At 52.6% G+C, this 16,716-nt stretch overlaps 4 protein-coding genes across 4 annotated transcripts; 1 reads left to right on the top strand and 3 right to left on the bottom strand.

Annotated features, from left to right (window-relative positions):
* Positions 1 to 668: 668 nt before the first annotated feature.
* On the top strand, positions 669 to 2,338 carry PtrM4_072650 (CysK, Cysteine synthase; the record flags this gene model as incomplete). The annotated part of the gene is made up of 2 exons (XM_066105994.1): positions 669 to 1,640; positions 1,796 to 2,338. The coding sequence occupies 2 exons, from the start codon at positions 669 to 671 to the stop codon at positions 2,336 to 2,338; spliced, it is 1,515 nt and encodes a 504-aa protein (XP_065964621.1).
* A 5,667-nt stretch (positions 2,339 to 8,005) lies between these two features.
* Positions 8,006 to 8,434, bottom strand: PtrM4_072640 (uncharacterized protein; the record flags this gene model as incomplete). Its single annotated transcript, XM_001941439.1, has 3 exons — positions 8,006 to 8,226; positions 8,284 to 8,343; positions 8,398 to 8,434. The coding sequence occupies 3 exons, from the start codon at positions 8,432 to 8,434 to the stop codon at positions 8,006 to 8,008; spliced, it is 318 nt and encodes a 105-aa protein (XP_001941474.1).
* Positions 8,435 to 10,296: 1,862 nt separating this feature from the next.
* On the bottom strand, positions 10,297 to 11,735 carry PtrM4_072630 (uncharacterized protein; the record flags this gene model as incomplete). The annotated part of the gene is made up of 2 exons (XM_001941440.1): positions 10,297 to 10,540; positions 10,597 to 11,735. The coding sequence occupies 2 exons, from the start codon at positions 11,733 to 11,735 to the stop codon at positions 10,297 to 10,299; spliced, it is 1,383 nt and encodes a 460-aa protein (XP_001941475.1).
* A 3,397-nt stretch (positions 11,736 to 15,132) lies between these two features.
* PtrM4_072620 (PpiB, Peptidyl-prolyl cis-trans isomerase (rotamase)) lies at positions 15,133 to 15,863 on the bottom strand (the record flags this gene model as incomplete). Its single annotated transcript, XM_001941441.2, has 4 exons — positions 15,133 to 15,311; positions 15,371 to 15,473; positions 15,533 to 15,673; positions 15,771 to 15,863. The coding sequence occupies 4 exons, from the start codon at positions 15,861 to 15,863 to the stop codon at positions 15,133 to 15,135; spliced, it is 516 nt and encodes a 171-aa protein (XP_001941476.1).
* Between the last annotated feature and the right edge of the window lie 853 nt (positions 15,864 to 16,716).

Below are 16,716 nucleotides of genomic sequence, written 5' to 3'. Positions count from 1 at the left end.
TAGATAGTCTAACCCAATACACTCGTTTCAAAATTATTCCCGTCTCGGAGTGACGACATCTTGATATGAACAAGTAGGCAGTCGATCAGCTCATTTGCTCAAATTTCTAGGAGACGTCTGATATCCCAGAAACGTTCCAGTGCGAAGAAGACTTCCAGTGATGTGATTTTCATCTCAATCACGTCAGCAGGACGCCAATCCAAACGCATGGGTGACGTGATCGTATTGCCCCTCGTTAGGATGATAGTGACTTTGGCCGTCTCTTGCGAAGGGTCTTCTAGATTTACTCTGTAGGTTCAAAAACACGTATATCCACGCCAGGTGACCCGCCAAAGGCCCTTGCCACAGTAATAGAGTTGTAAGGGCGGATTCGGTGGGCTGATGTGACGCCGGATTCGGCTAGCCGTGCAAGGCTGCGTTAGCGGTGGAGATCATCGGCCGAACTAGCGGCGGGTAGTGGCGGGCTAATTGAATTGCCGTCCCTTTGCGACAACCTTGGGAGTTTATTACGTCCACGCTATCGTGAGTGACATTTTTCTCGCCTTTGACGTGTGGATACTTGCCTTTTATTTTTCCGCGTCAATTTCTTCTCCTCTATACTCCACATATACTTATAGACGTACTCAAGACTGTCGCTCCCACGATTCTCAACACCACAAACCGCGATAATGTCGACCAAAACTCGCCCCGCTATCCCGCCCGTCGTCATGGACAGCATTACCCAGCAAATCGGCAACACGCCGCTCGTCCGCCTGAACAAGATCCCTCAGTCTCTCGGTATCCGCGCCACCGTGTACGCAAAGGTCGAAGCCTTCAATGCCGGCGGCAGTGTCAAAGACCGTATCGCGCTGCGCATGATCGAGGAAGCCGAGAGGTCTGGCCGCATAAAGCCCGGTGACACACTCATCGAGCCCACATCCGGCAACACGGGTATCGGGCTTGCGCTGATCGGCGCGGTCAAGGGCTACAGGACAATCATCACGTTGCCCGAGAAGATGAGCCCGGAGAAGGTGGCGGTTCTCAAGGCGCTTGGGGCAGAGATTATCCGAACGCCGACGAGTGCGGCGTGGGATAGTCCCGAGAGCCACATTGGCGTTGCCAGGCGCCTGGTCAAGGAGATCCCCAATGCGCATATCCTGGACCAGTACTCCAACCCTGATAACCCGCTCGCGCACGAGTACGGCACGGCCGAGGAGATCTGGACACAGACCGAGGGCAAGATTACCTGTCTTGTGGCTGGTGCAGGTACCGGCGGTACTATTACAGGGCTTGCGCGTGGTCTGAGAAAACACAAGCAGGATGTCAAGATTGTGGCGGCAGATCCTCATGGCAGTATCCTCGCTCTTCCTCCAAGCCTGAACGATGAACGCGTGAATGAGGGCTACAAGGTCGAGGGCATTGGATACGACTTCATTCCTGATGTCTTGGACCAGAAGATTGTAGACAAGTGGTACAAGACAGAAGACCGGACGTCCTTCCTGTATGCGCGCAGATTGATCTCCGAGGAAGGCATCCTATGCGGTGGTTCGTCTGGCAGCGCAATGGCAGCCATGGTCGAAGCTGCAAAGGACATGAACCTCACCGAGGACGACGTCGTAGTAGTCATACTCCCCGACAGCATCAGGAGCTATCTCAGCAAGGTACGTCCCCTCACATTCACTCCTATGCCCATCTTCCATAAAACTAAACATCCCCACAGTTCGCCGACGACGACTGGCTCGCAGCAAACGACCTCCTCCCTCCCACCCCCCCGCACACACCCGCCGCCTCCCTCCGCCGCCTTTCGACAAGCAAGAAAACCGACCCCTTCCACAGCGCCACAATCGCCTCCCTCCGCCTCAAACCCGTCACCACCATCCCCGCCCACTCCCCCTGCAGCGAAGCCATAGAAACCATGCGGGAAAAGGGCTTCGACCAGCTCCCCGTGAGCACATACTCTGCGGCGGGAAAAGCTAAACTCGTCGGCCTCGTCACCCTCGGCAACCTCCTATCGTACATTGCCGCGGGTCGCGCAACGCCCAAATCGGCCGTCGAAACCGTCATGTTTGATTTCCGCAAGCTGAACGAGGTTGTCAAGGACCTGGGTCGCTTGTCGCTTGACGGCGACAATGCAAAGAATACGCAAAAGGCGGGTCATAAAGGTCGTCGCGAGTTTGTGGAAATCACAAAGGAGACTAGTCTGAGTGATTTGAACAAGTTCTTTGAGTGGAATAGTGCGGCTGTGGTTACGGAGAGGGTGGATGGCGAGACGAGGGCTGTAGGTGTCGTTACAAAGGTTGATTTGCTTACTTGGATGGTTAGGCAGGGGAGTGTGAATGGCAATGGTGAGGCTCATTAGATGAGGACGAAAGGATGAAAAAGATGGTTGGGGCATTGGTAATGGAGTTTTTGGTGGTGGTGCTTTGATAGACTACGTTCTGAGGAATGATGGGTCAACACGTTTATAGATATACGAAGACCTCAACGTCTTACACGAATGATATGGAGTTGTATGTCACTTGTCTCCTTGGCGGAATTGAGCAGAGTGCTAGAAAGTAAGCTGTATTCCGCATATCTAAGAGCAGAATTGTGCATATATCCCATATCACTTTTATACAACCGCAACATACTACAGCGGCACCCATGTTCAGGCGTTCCATCTGAGTAGTCTAGTCCGTTTCCCGTAACTTCTCTCGACCCCCCCGCATCAACAAACTCTATGTCTTCCACACCCCCATACCTACAGCGCGCACCTCATTGTCTACAGCCTCCTATGCCTTAGCTCCCTTCTCCAGCACGAGAAGCTTGACGCAGAATTACGATTCACATCTTCACTGTGTCGTCCGTTACCTCGGCAACCGTGTTGTTGGCCTACCAGAAGCGCAGTGTCATGGACGCTATGTGGAATCGTTGAAGCTACGGGTTCGTTGGAGCGGAGGAGCGGTAGGGAACGCGTAATCGTGACCGAACGAGTGTCTAAACGAACGCGTCTCGAGACGTGCAGACGTCGGGGTTTGGTTTGTGTGGGGGCGGACGCATCATGCAGTGTGGCGTCGACGAAACCCGCCGCTGTGGCGTATAAGGTTTATAGAGTAGAGAGGCGCAGGGTGGCGGCTTCATGTTGATGTTGAAGTTCGTGAATGCGCCCATGGACTATTTCTTGTTAATCGGGCCGTGCCAAAAACATACTCTCGCAAATGACGCTGTTGCTGCTGGTAGTGCAAGCCATTATATCCTGCATACGCATTGAATAGCAGGTAACGCTCATGTTGCTGGAGGGAAGCCAGTAACCGTCTTGGTGGGGCGGATCCCAAACAACCGTTGCTAGTTCCGATGCGGGTGTAAGGCGGGAGCTGGCGCGCTTCCGACGTATAGCACGAGGATAGGTAACTTCCCGCCCGGCCCGTAGTGCAACCGTAGTACGACGACAACGCAGATGTGTGCGAAGAGCTTGAACCGTAGACCTCCGTATCTTGTCGACCATCCCGAGGCCGCGGCGAATCTCTGTGTATCGATGATATAAAGCGCATACTCGCGATAGAGAAAAGGGGTCGAATCACGATAAAGTGGCCGATAGCTGTGTTCAGCGACCTATCTGGAATGTCTCAGCATCTCCTGTAGCCAACTGATTCCGCCGACAACTAGCCGTTATCATCGATCGTCAAGCTCGAAGGGCTTAGCAAGTGCTTTTGTCTGTGTCTCTGTTATCGTAATGTTGTGACGTGTTCCTGTGGAATTGGCCATATCGGTATCGAACACTGCCAGCGCATGCCCATAACCGGGGTACAATTTGAAGATGTCCGCTATAGGTGATCTGTGGAGTAAAGGGTAGTTTATCGCGACGCACTTTGCGGTGGTGTTGTTGTATTTCCACAGTGTACCATGGCGTCACTACGTCTAGATCGCGCGAAAGGTGGTAGGACGGCAGGTGGTTTGCGTCTAGTCCGTCAGGTGAACACGCATCCATTCGGCGGTATCGTTCGTCCCAAGGCGCGCCCTTGGTCTTGTCAACTCCCGTGTCTGAAAGGAGCGGTACCCGCATGCTCAATATCATCCATGGCGCCTGTTCGAGACAGGCTAAGGCGATGGTGAAGGATTGACACTGAGAAGAACTCAGTTGGCTTGTTGTATAGAGCATCCGAGACTCGTGCCAAATGAAATCTGGGTCGCTCTTCCTGCGGACCAAATCTGAACGAACGACATGATGGTGGTTGTGGTTTTGTGACGGCTGATGGGGGAAGGGAACGCAACGCCTCCATGGGCATGGGAGCATACAATCTATACTGTCAACATGGTTTGTTGCTGAGTAGAACAGTAAGTAGCTGTCAGGGTGCTTGCTCGAAGAGGGCGTGCAGTGAAGGTAACGACGATAGCAGAGTCCGCCGGGCGTGAAGCTGTACTCCAGCTCTGCGACACCGAAAATGGAGCTCTCGGCTTCCTCGGACTCAAGTCATGAGACGTGGTGAGCGCAAGCTCATTGGAGCCCATCGGGAAGCCGTGCGTCGTAGTAGCGCATCAGCATACGCATGCGCAACGTCACGGCAGAAATTGTAGCAGGAGCCAGTCGGCAGCAGTTAGCCGACAGTCACGTCATTCATGTGGTCTCCATTCCTGTATTGTTAATCACGCAAACAGTGAGTTCTACGGGGGGCAGGACATGATGAGACGATGGAGTGAAGAGTTTCTTCTCAAACTCAATCCCCCCTACAAGCTTGCCCTAGTCAGCGGAAGGCGCGCCGATACGGGATTCGGGTCGGTCCGACACTCACGTGGCCTGACATTCATTGGACACAATGCTGCGCTCCCAAAGAAGTCGCTGACGACTATCCTATCATGCAATGTCATGCGTCCAGTGCTGGGTCCTCAGCCGCGTGCCTGCTATGGATACGCATCCTTCATCCTACACTGCTGCTGCGAACGAGATCCACAAAACCTCCCATCTCCTATGCAACTTTTGACCGTCTGTGCGAACCCACAGGTATGGTACCTTCAGATGGTGCGGACCATTTGCTCTTAGTTGGTAGTCGCCCGTTTGAGCTGTTCTCAGTAATCATAATCTTGCCGCACTTGCCGAGGGATCTTTGCGCTATAGTGAAGATTCATGATCCACCCTCGGAGTTCCGTCTGCTTGTGGTTGAAGGCCCGACTCAGCAGGAGTAAGACCTCTCTCAGCTGCCATCTTCCTTGTTGTGTGTAGTGTGACATGCTACTCATGATCACACAGCAGTACCGTAGTCATCTTATCGCTCGTGCTAGCAATATTGGATATGTGGTTCTGTGAAAATTCGTGCACGTATGCCCCGTATAACAGATCAGGCCCTTTGGGTCGGTGAACCTTCTCAGGGGGCAAATCATATCGTCCAAATGCTCAGGAGGGGCGAACAATTCCTTTTTCCGCGGCCGTCCATATGAGGTATGTACTTCGCAGCTGTGCCACCCCAGTGCAGAAGGTGACCGAGTACATACAGGAGCGTCATGTATACAACCCAACGTTCAGGTTTGTGGAACGGAACGGATAAGCTGCACATGCATGATGGAAAGCCTCCCATCATCTGTGTGGCTTGCTTTCTGGCGCCGTGTATATTGCCCTCCCATACGCTCTGGTTCTCGCTTCGAGGATATCAGAGCTAGACTGTATTCGTCATTTACTGTCGGATTCGATGGGAGCTCGTCGATATGGGGATGGTGGAATGTGGTGATATAGCTAGTACTGTCAACAACTGAACTTGAGTGTTGAGGAACAACCCTGGTAGAAGCATGCCTCCAGCTTATCTTCAACGGCTACAGTTCGGCGTACTTGGGGTTACTGCGCTTTAGCATCCAATTGATCTGCAGCCCCTGCAGCCGAAGCGTGATAGTACTGATGAATGCCTCTGGTTCCATCGATGGGTTGGAGGTGCTTCCTCATCAAGGCAATGTTCATTATAGGCAGTCCAATGGGTCTGGTGTATGACGTTTCAGCTCAGAAAAGGTTGTGAGACCTATTGCTGGAGCCCCGAGCCATCTATCGCCACTAGCTGATATGTGTTGGGAGTCACAAGTCGATGCTGCAAGGTAAACGGTGGAGTAGCGAACGACTATGCGTTCGAAGCGGATCGTTGTGGTTGCCGGCGAGAACGTGTGATCGTGGAGGCGTCGACAGAGTGGGCTAGTCGTTCAAACGAGAGTGAAATGCGACGTGATCTGTAATCTCGCGGCGGGAGTGTAGGTAGGCAGAGAGAAGTGAGTGGGGGAGAGTATGCTTTCCACACAACTAGGCCGGGGGGTCCGGGGAGCAACGGCGCGATCTGCATTGAGACTGTTGCAGGGAGTGAAGGTAGGTATTGCGCGCAGGCATTCCAAGCCTTGAGACCTGGGTCCAGAACTTAGTATGCGTCAATAAGTGTCTGCATATGATGTCTCCGATTTGACGTTCAACTGAAGCTGTTGCCGCCTGGCTTGCGATGTCAAGCATGACTGCCGATTAGCTCGGCCTATCTTGCGATCGTGTGCGCGCCAGTAAGCTTGGAATCATATTGACACTAAGCGATGTTTGGAAGTGGCTGACACCCATCAGTGGAGTTCCAGCTTTTTCTTAAAGGAGGTCTGATCCTTCTTAGAACTATTTGGACTCCAGTATGAATGATTGTCATGCCTTGATAGAGTGGTTGCTGCATCGCCCCTGAATATTTCATTCTCACTGGCTTTAACTCACGCCGAAGTAGTTCAGTATGCAGCTAATGACAACAGGCGCCAATGCGAAGTCACTTTCCGTGAAAACACTGTGGCGTCTCTCACCATTCCCGCGGCACACGTCTTTCGCGGCGTACTCCGCGGATGTTTGTCGGAATCCGAGATGTGTGGTCTTGGTGTTCAATGAAACGTATGCCACCAACCTCTGTTTCCTTCATGCAGTGAGCCTGTCGTGGGTAAGCAGCCTCGTTTGTCTATACCCTGGCTTGCAATAAAGATGTAGGCGCCTGGAGGGTTCGGCAATCCAAAAGCTTTCTATCCGGGATGCGTACATGCGCAGGCTATCGTTTTTCGTGGACGAATGTCCTCCGAGAGCGTGGCAGAGTCTTCCACCCTGGCTCCTTTGATCCCACATTAAAGGTGCCACGAGCATGCCGAATACATGGGATGCATATGCGACGAGTCTAAGCAGCTCCTTCAATGACAGATGCAACCCTGCGTGCGTGAGCGCCTGATCGTATGTGTTTTCGAGCCCAACGCCCGATGCATTGGTTCATGGCCGCAAGCGTGGGTTAGCGAATCTTGGGTGTGTGTCAACTTGTCATGAACTCTTCGTGTGGCTCCACATGGTCCCTTTCGGAGATACATTGTAGAGCCGCACTGCAGAGCCATTGAGGGAACAACACGAGCCATGTTTCCGCATATGACACCTACCTGGTAGAGACTGCTCGTATACCTCCTACATGAAGGCAAGCTCCTCGGACACTGGATACCGGGCTCTATGAAAGCATGGTGTGTTCGTAAGCCGGTGCACGTGGGGCGGCAGTGAAGCTAACGCATGATGTACAGACTCGCGTGCGGGGAGAGGGTGCCGGGCGCCTGTGTCTCTCCATTAGTACCTGTAGAAGTATCGGCTGGCTTCATCCAAGCTGCGAGAAAGTTTCATTTCGTAGATGTGCAGTAGGATGTCCACCAAAGTGCTGAAGGATGACATCGTAGCACCGCGCAGCATGGTGACTAGGCGACAGGAGCGTTTCATTGACGCAAGACCCGTAGGCGCTGATATACGAGCCAAGGGAATCATTTCGTCGCGTGTGGTGTGCGGGAAGAAGATCACGGTGGGGGAAGCTGCTATGGACTTCGTTCTGGCAGTTGCGCTAAGGGTTAGTGTACCACAGTTGAGCAACCCAAGAAGCGACGACATTGGAACACAACGGGAGGAAAAAAACTACCATCTTCATTCCAAAGAGAGATTCGTTATAACTAGGCAGTGATACGATAAAATGACTTAGCCGCTACATCCTTCCACGCCAACATGACAAGTCACCCATGTCAGATTGAGCTCACTAAATTTCTACCCAGAGGCCACACCCTGGTCTCGATGATTCCCGATTGTTCGATAGTGGCTTGCCGGGGGTGGCGCCTGGGTCGAATTCGTGAATCCAGTCAGCGCCCGTAGCGCAATTTCAGAGCAATCCTCCTTGGCTTGGTGAAGATAGTTGCCGTCATACCAGAAACGCGCCTGGAAATTCATTCCATTGACGGTGACCACGGTAGCCCAGGCTGTTCTCCCTCCTGTGCCAAAGTTAGCTATCAGATATGGACTGAAGGCTTGGCAAGGGGCTGGCTTACCGCGGCGATCAGAGAGATCCTGATACTGAGGCTCCTGTAGACCTCGCACGAGGCAATGTTCTTATTCAAGTATCAGCAAAGTTTACTTGTGTTTAAGAACAAGCAAGAACAGACCTCGAAGACGTTGTGACCAAGAATCTTGATTAGTCATGGTAAATATGTCTGTGTTTAAGCAGGGCGAGAGAGGTAAAGCCAATTGGGATGGGTTGTATAGGATTTGAACAAGGCCCGATGGTAGAGAAAAAGGGGATTGCGTGACGATGATTCTGGAAATGTCTTGATAAGAAAAGGTACTTATAGATACTAGATCTTGAGAAGAGCCTCACTTTGAGACAGAAGGGCAGATGATGGTGGCAGTGAGTAACGAAGGTATGCAAGACTCCGTGTCATGCTCATAATCTTTCCCAACTGACAAATTTCTGCCACAACCCGCTTTGACAATGCCCATTTCCGTAGCCAATGATAATGGTGTTCTGTGCGACCCAAACTGTTGGTTCGACCAAGCGCCATCCATGGCGGGCCGCCGGGAAGACTGAGATGGTTCAAGCGGAGTGCAGCCGTACGGAGAGTTGGAAAAGGTTGGTCGGCAGCAGCTCGCAGTAAGAACTGGCATGGGGGCTCACCAAGGTCTGCAACGGGAAGGACCGCATGCAGTATATGCAACCGAGAACCGTGGCTGCCTCATGATAATGCTCTAAACCCCTACCTGACGAGTTTATTGCGTAAATCCATGAGTGCAAATCATTACTGGCGCCAGCACATGTTGCAGTAGTGTTCTGGAAACCCCTGTTTGTCCTTCGCATTGACACAGGGATACCATGATACCAGAAAAGATTTTAAACAAGTTGTAAGCTGGGAGGCAGCCGTTGGATCGGGAAGCGGAGGGCGCTTGCTCTAACCGTGCTGCTTAGCGACGGCAGATTGAAAAGCTAGAGTGAATTGCATTTGGTGTCTTGGCGAGAGCAAGTCACATGGCAGTGACGAAATGCGGGTACCTGCCTCCACCAGTTTGTACTGTGTCTTCCTAGTCATTCGGTAGTACCCTGACAACAATGCCGACTGTCAAATTAGCACCACCCAAATATATCCGGCTTTATTATGCTTTATCCTACTTCGCGTAGCCTTGATACTAATGGGATATCCAGCAAAGCGGGATTTCTGTGCTCGTGTTATACGACGCATCAACGAACTTCGAAACAATGACATGGTAGGACCTGTCAGAAGCTCAACGTATCTTGACAAGCGTTGGTGCATGGACCATGGCAAATTCACCTCTTGCTGTCGTAAGATGTAACTTCCACGTTGCTGGGTGCGCATTCTTTTCTCACCAGCCTCACGATGGGGGCGGCTGTGACACCTGTCAGATCTATTTGAATGGCATGACGGACACAAAAATGTAGAGTTCAGTTGCCTTCCAGGCCCGGCCGCGTAAGCAAACATCGAGCCGACGGATGTGTGGTCAAATGATCGGAGGTCGAGTGACTCGCACAGCTTTGGCACCAAGACCTTGTGTGTAGCAGTTCCACGCGTCAACGTTAACACCAAAATCATCTCACGCATGGAAGGTGGAGGCCAAATTGTAGAAGAGCATGCGAAGCTCTGGTCATTAATCGTTCCAAAAATAGTGGTATCGTAGCGTGTACTAAAATCCAATCATGAACAAGTGATCATGGTGAACCAGAATCGAAGATGGCAATAAATGCACCAAGAGTCCTGCTGGGATGCCCAGCTCCGAGAGACTGCGTAGTAAGAGCTCAACAAATGCAGCAACCAAGCAACGCCATGCACGTTGCAGTTCATGAGGCCCTGCTCATGACGAACGTCAAAGAACAATAAGGAAGATGACAACCAACGATACGATACAAGGGGTAGCGGGTGCCTACGGACCCGCGTCCCAACAAACAGTTCTGACAGCTCGGTCGTACAGTGTACGAGAACGTGCTGTGACTGTGAATGGAGTGGGTGCCAAAGCAACATGCTCAATATTCGAACAAGATCTAAACAAGGAAAAAACTAGACCGATGTCGAGACACGTCGCACGGCGGGTGAAGGACGCCTCTTCGACACGAGGCCATCTTGATGTTTTCGATTGAACATTTCATCGATGAGTCGTCTTGGGCCAATGTATTCCAGATTGGCCATCTTGAAAGACGAATTTCGCAGAAGAGGGATGTGGATCTGCGTACTCTGCTTGGAGTGGAAGTGTCGCTTGATGCAGTCATCTGCGAGGGCTATGAGGCCTGTCGCCACAACAACACTATTCACATGATCAGCTGATTGATGCAGGCTGCCGCGTTGACGTGTACTACTTACTCGGAGATGTCGGAGTCGGAAGTCAAGATCTTCTCGTCAGTGATGCGCATATAGCACGGTGGCACCCAGCCACCCCGCGCAGCCTCCTCGCGCGCTTCGTTCGGCGTCAGTTTTACGGGACAGATGTGGGCCAGAGGCTCCTTATCGTCGTCGTCGCGGACGAGGTAGTAGGATACGGACTCCTGTTGGTCGCGGCCCTCCTTCTTAATGATACGCTTCCAGGAATAGTCGTTACCCCAGTATTCAAAGGCATACTTCTTGTACGACTTGGCGCCACGGCGCTTTACATCGAGATGTGCGTAGTTTGAGAACTCAAGCTTGATGGTATTTGTTGGTATCAGCGCACGGCCCTTTGAGTAGCCCACGGCCTTGGGACGTGCTTCCAATGGCTCTTCGCTATCGTCGATTGCACTGCCATGGAAGGAGTCGTAGCCAGAGTCCGCCCGCTTTAGACCCGCCGATGTAGAAGGGCGGGAGTCGGGCTTAACCAGACTAGCGAGGGCTGTGCTTGCGCGCTGCAGGACTGGCCGCATTTCCGTGGCCGGCTTCTGGTACTTGCGCATTGAGTGGCAAACCTCGCGCCCGGACTCTCTGCAGTACCGACGCAGAGAGAACTGGCGGGTGCGCAGATCCTGCATGCGGAGGTGGAAGAGCGTGTAGCTCTGTTTTCGATGCCCTCTTTCTTCCACCTGCGTGTCTACTCTGAGATTCATGTTCCCATCAATGGTCGAGTCGTCGTGTCGTATTGATATGCGTTTTGACGTGGGGAAGAGCTCGGCGAAGTCGCGGGGTGTGGTCGGAATGGCATCGCATGGCAGCGGCTCGTGGTGGTATATTGGGACATGGTAGTCGGGCACATCGTCGACATCATCAGCGACGTCCTCCTCGGACGTCGAGGCATACGTGTCGACCGATATGCGGGGCGGCAGCTGCCGATAGCGGTCGGAGTCATCGTGGGGCGCAAAATAATCCCTTTCTCGATTTCGCATCTGCATGCGGGCGTGACATGTTTCGCTCTGGGCCAACGATGGTCTGCGGTCGCTATACTCTGTTGGCGCAGTGTCGCACGAGCGCTCGCTGCGACCCGAAGTGGTGCTATTGCTGGATTGGTACTGGCGCCAGTTTGAAGATGGAGCCATGATGGGCTGTGACGATGACAATGATATTAAAAAGAGTACTTTGTGGAAATGCAGAAGGCGATAAGTGGGCGGCTATAGGTTATAGAATGCCATGCAACGCAAAAGCAAGTGTATAAGTAGAAGGTGAGGCCGGGGTAGAGTGGGCGGCGCAGCAGTCTGAGACAAGTCGCGGAAAGGTGACGAGGCACAAGGCGGACGCAAGGGCCGATGGGGATTAATACAAAGTGCAGCTGTGCAAGCGCATATAGCGTGTGGGATATTGGGAATGGGCTGCCTGGAGAGTGCAAAGAACGAAGTCTTGTCTCGCGGGGCTGTGGCAGGTCTCGACGCCGATGATGCCTCGCAAGCGCGATCGCCGCTCACCAAACATGCCTGCACACGAATAGCCCTGACCTCATCCAGCAAATGACACGCCCTGGCCTACACCTCCACTCCAAACCCCGGGCCACATGATTTGTCTCCGCCAGGGTCTGTACAGATGACTGGCGCTTGACTGCCAATCGCCCGCCCTAGACGGCCAACGACCAACACACGGCCGCCTCGCTCAACCCTCACTGACAGTCCTCACAGCGCCGTTCGGCAGCTGGCTTCGTCTCGCGACTTGTGCGGGACTGCGGGACTGAGGCCACAAGTGTAGCCCCGCCATGAAGCCGGGCGCAAAAGCGGGCGCAGACTCTGCCCAGCATCCCATGGCTTTCGTACGAGAAAGTCGGACCCGGGCGCCAACGGGACGCTCCTCGGTGAAGAGTGATCGTCCCACGTGCATGGTCCGGAGCTCAATATCAACTCCGTTGCTATACGGCCTATCCCGGCTGTCAGCAGATAGTGGGAAGACTATGGGAAAGACGTTGCTTTTGTGCCATGCTCCAATGCTCCCACACGTCATATGTCACGTCTAGTAGTACGAGCTGCAACGGTAGGACCTGCACGTCTCCAGTACCATCATCGTCGGGTCGTATGCTAAATCGATATTCAAGCCCTCGTCCTCGGGAGCTTGCGGTAAGGCTGCACAGGTGCGTCGTCAAGGACCAGCCTCTGGCAGTCCGCCCGCTAGCTCCTCCAGCCGTTTGTTTGCCAGGCACTGACCGTCGCAGACACGAGCGATTGCGAAGACACTGCTAGATCCATGCATTCGTCATGCGCGTTAGACAGAACGCTCCAAACATTGCATGTTGAAGACGCTGCCGCACGTGACTACTACATCACCGCGGTAAAATCTCTGCTTGCAGCATCCATGCGTGGATTACTTTGGTGCGTCACTTTACTAGAGTCTGCATCAGGTTCCAGAAAGAGGATATTGCTTCATCAGAAATTATCGAACCAATCAGCGTCAAGTACGTGGAAGTCGGGCATGGTAGCCACGACACAGCATAGCCTTATCCAGCCGTCAGACCCGGCAGAGTCACACCAGCTCTGGCCATATCCCACATTAATCGGTGTGACCGTGTGGTTGCAAAGAGTTGCGCATCGCGACATTCTACCCTTCATCCATGTCAACGGTTTCCGGCGCCCATTCTCTACTCAGTGCTATGTGTCTGGTAAGGCACTGATTGCTGCACAATGACCAAACAGTTGGCGACGATGAGTCTGCGCACGGTACCCATCTCAGCCACGTAGGGACGTCCCTTGTTACTCCACTCGCAGGACTCATACATACCTACACGAGCCCTCCCCACACTTCGTCTCGAGGGCGATATACGACAGCGTGGCAATGCTATCCGCAGCCTGAACAAGCTAGCGACCTAGGCAACCATGAATTGCACGCGAGAATCTTGGAGGACTCCTCTTGGGGAAGCTGCGAACAGGCTGTTCAAGCTTCGCCTCCGAGGACTGTAGACCTAGAACTGCAGCCTAAACCCTCCCCCACAGCAGGTCATTATGCACAAGACGACTGCATAGAAGGCGCGAGTTGTACACATCGATACCGTTATTGGTCAAAATGCGGAGGAGTTCATCTCGATGCTACGATCAATACCAGAGTCATGCTGTTTACAACCCCAACCCCACGCCCATTGGCGCTTATCACAGACTACCGCATACTCTAGGCTTACCACGGCTGAGGGATACCCCACCTACTTTCTCCACGTATGCGTATATGGCGGAACCAGATCGACGTTTTGCACACTGCACATCCATGAGCCGTCCCATCGAGATCTGTACATCTCCATCCACCGCATGACGATCCAAGTCTAGGAAATGCTATTTCCCAGTTTCGATTTCGGTTCATCTTCAGATCTAGCCCTCACCCAACTACAAGCTACGATATTAACCGATAATCCTCGGGTGGGGGTGGAGCTGAGACACCTTGTCTGTGGCCACATACCATGATATGACCCAAACGGGTTTGGTACGGTAGGTTGTCTTACCGATGGGTGGGTCATGTGAATGTCTCTTTTCTACATTGTATGTATGATAGATCAGGGATCTCGATGCCTGGCAACAGGCTCTCATCACTTGTTTTTTTTCTTTCTACATGGTAGTTTCACATTGCTTCTACATATCTAATTCTGTATCCTCGGAAAAAGACCAGGTCACTACGTTCTGTTACTTTCGTCTGATACGTGTCCTGAGCGTTGCACTCGTCTACTACACCCACCCACTACAACACAACCAACACCATCTCAACGTCCTTTTGACTAACTTTCTCCTCCACCATACCAAATTACTCATCCTTGGCGTACCAAACGGGTAGACTGTCGCCTACATAGTCGTTTAAAAGTATTAAGTCCAGCATAGTGGAACCCTACATATTTCCTTCTTTACACCTCTAGACGATTTCCTGGGAACAACAAGGATGTCAGCTCTTGCTGGGAATATCAAAAAGCAAATGGGTAGTGCTTCTTGCATACATATGTATGTACGCACGGTTCACACGCGTATTCACATGATTTGATCGGTAGCTAGGTCAGTTCCTACAGTAACATGGCAGTTGCTGTACTGGTTCTACTGTCAATAGATGCCATACTTTCATGCACCAGCAATTGATAGTGTTGTATACGGCTTTCACAATGCTCGTCGCAGTCTACTATAGAGTTTTGGAGATTCGTATATCGACCATCAGTCTACAAATATACCTCATGCTGTCCCATGACGGTCTCTACTCCGGATTGCGCATGTAGATTGAATCGACAGATATGAAATGACGTCAGATTCAGGACATGTATTTCTTTATTCAGATCATTAGAATACGCAGGGCTGGAAGATTCAACATCACAGTTGCAAGACTATCACTCAAGGTCATATGGGTGCGCACTGCTTCTCATTTCCCAGTCATATCACTACGGAATCACCAGTCGTGTTTCCACAACCTTCCAAGCTGTTTTTTCTGACATGAATCATTGTTTTGGTTGACCAGTTCACGTTGCTCGGAACCGACACTCTCAGCTGCGACGAGTATTTACAACTGACCGCAGTCGGCAATGACAACAGGCTTGCTGGTGGAGCCGCTGCCGGATCCGACCTTCTCGACAGCCTGGACAACGTCAAGACCCTCCTTGACCTGGCCGAAGACGACGTGCTTGCCGTCCAACCAAGCGGTCTTGACGGTGCAGATGAAGAACTGGGAGCCGTTGGTGTCTAAGAACATGAGTTAGCTTGCGATCGCCAGTGACGTCGGTGGAATGGTCTAAACATACTAGCTCCGGCGTTAGCCATGGAGAGGATACCGGGTCCAGTGTGCTTCAGTTGGAAGTTCTCGTCGGCGAACTTCTCGCCGTAGATGCTCTCACCACCGGTGCCCTGTAATATGTCAGCCAATTGTTTTCGTCTTCTTGGCAAGAGATATGGTATCAACGTACGTTGCCGCGGGTGAAGTCGCCACCCTGAAGCATGAACTGGGGGATGACGCGGTGGAAGGAAGAGCCCTTGTAGTGGAGAGGCTTGCCTGAAGAGCCGGTGCCCTTCTCGCCAGTGCAGAGAGCGCGGAAGTTCTCGGCGGTCTATTGATGCTTGTTAGCCATTGTCTACGCGAACACAGGGTTGCAAAGTAAATGGCGGCATGAAGCATAACGCAGACTCTGATGGCGGGGTACTCACCTTGGGGACAACGTCGGCAAAGAGCTCCATGACGATGCGGCCGGCAGGGGCGCCGCCAATGGTGATGTCGAAAAAGACCCTGGGGTTGGACATTTTGATGAAGTTGTGTTCGGGGTGTATTTATGGGTGTGTGTATGGGTGTGTGGTGATTGAGTGTTGTGTTGAGAGAAGAGTGAGGGGCAGGTTTAAAAGATGGAGAGCGATAGAGGGGCATTTGCTTAGCCACCTTTTATAGCCACCATAGCTCTTCCCGTAGAGCAATGACAGGTCCAACACAAGTGTGGGGCCTGACTTGTCATTGGGCGCTTCGCCATCGAGGCTGTCCATGCCCGTCCTGCTTCCGACTGTCCAGATCTTGGCCCGAAGTGAAGGGGAAAGCTGCAAAAGCTGCAAAGGGTCGCGCCCGGGCCACTTTTGGAGGGGCAATGGAGGGGAAATTGCGCCATTACGCACCCGCATGCCAGGGCAGACGTAAGGGATCGTCGCCGCGAACACCGTCTGGTCATGGTCTCGGAATCTTGCGGTGAGGCTCTAATGCTAACATCTGCGAACGCGGTCGCGTCGAGTCGCCAGTGAGGGGTGACTTTGATGGCTGAGAAGAGGCTGTAGCTAGACTGCGAACAGTCTAGACGACGCCACCTGCCCGGCTCCTCATTGCGAACACAAGCAGCCTCACTTGTGTCACCTCCAACTGGCGACCATAAGAATCCGTTGCTGCCCTCGCATACTGTAGTCGGTATTCTTCGGGGCCTGTATGGAGCGCACTAACCGCTGCACATCACAGTAGGCGGAAAACACATTCGGTCCAAGGCTGATCCATACGATTATCACTAACAAAAGGCCCGACGGCAAAAGAGATACATGAAGAGAAAACTGGGAAAGACACGCTCAAAACGCCGAGCCTGGGGGCCATGCTCTAGGATATCCCGAACCCACATCTCGCACC

The sequence above is a fragment of the Pyrenophora tritici-repentis genome, chromosome 2 (genome assembly GCF_003171515.1).
Source record: "Pyrenophora tritici-repentis strain M4 chromosome 2, whole genome shotgun sequence".
Taxonomy (NCBI): domain Eukaryota; kingdom Fungi; phylum Ascomycota; class Dothideomycetes; order Pleosporales; family Pleosporaceae; genus Pyrenophora; species Pyrenophora tritici-repentis.
This window is presented reverse-complemented; position numbering and strand designations above follow the sequence as displayed.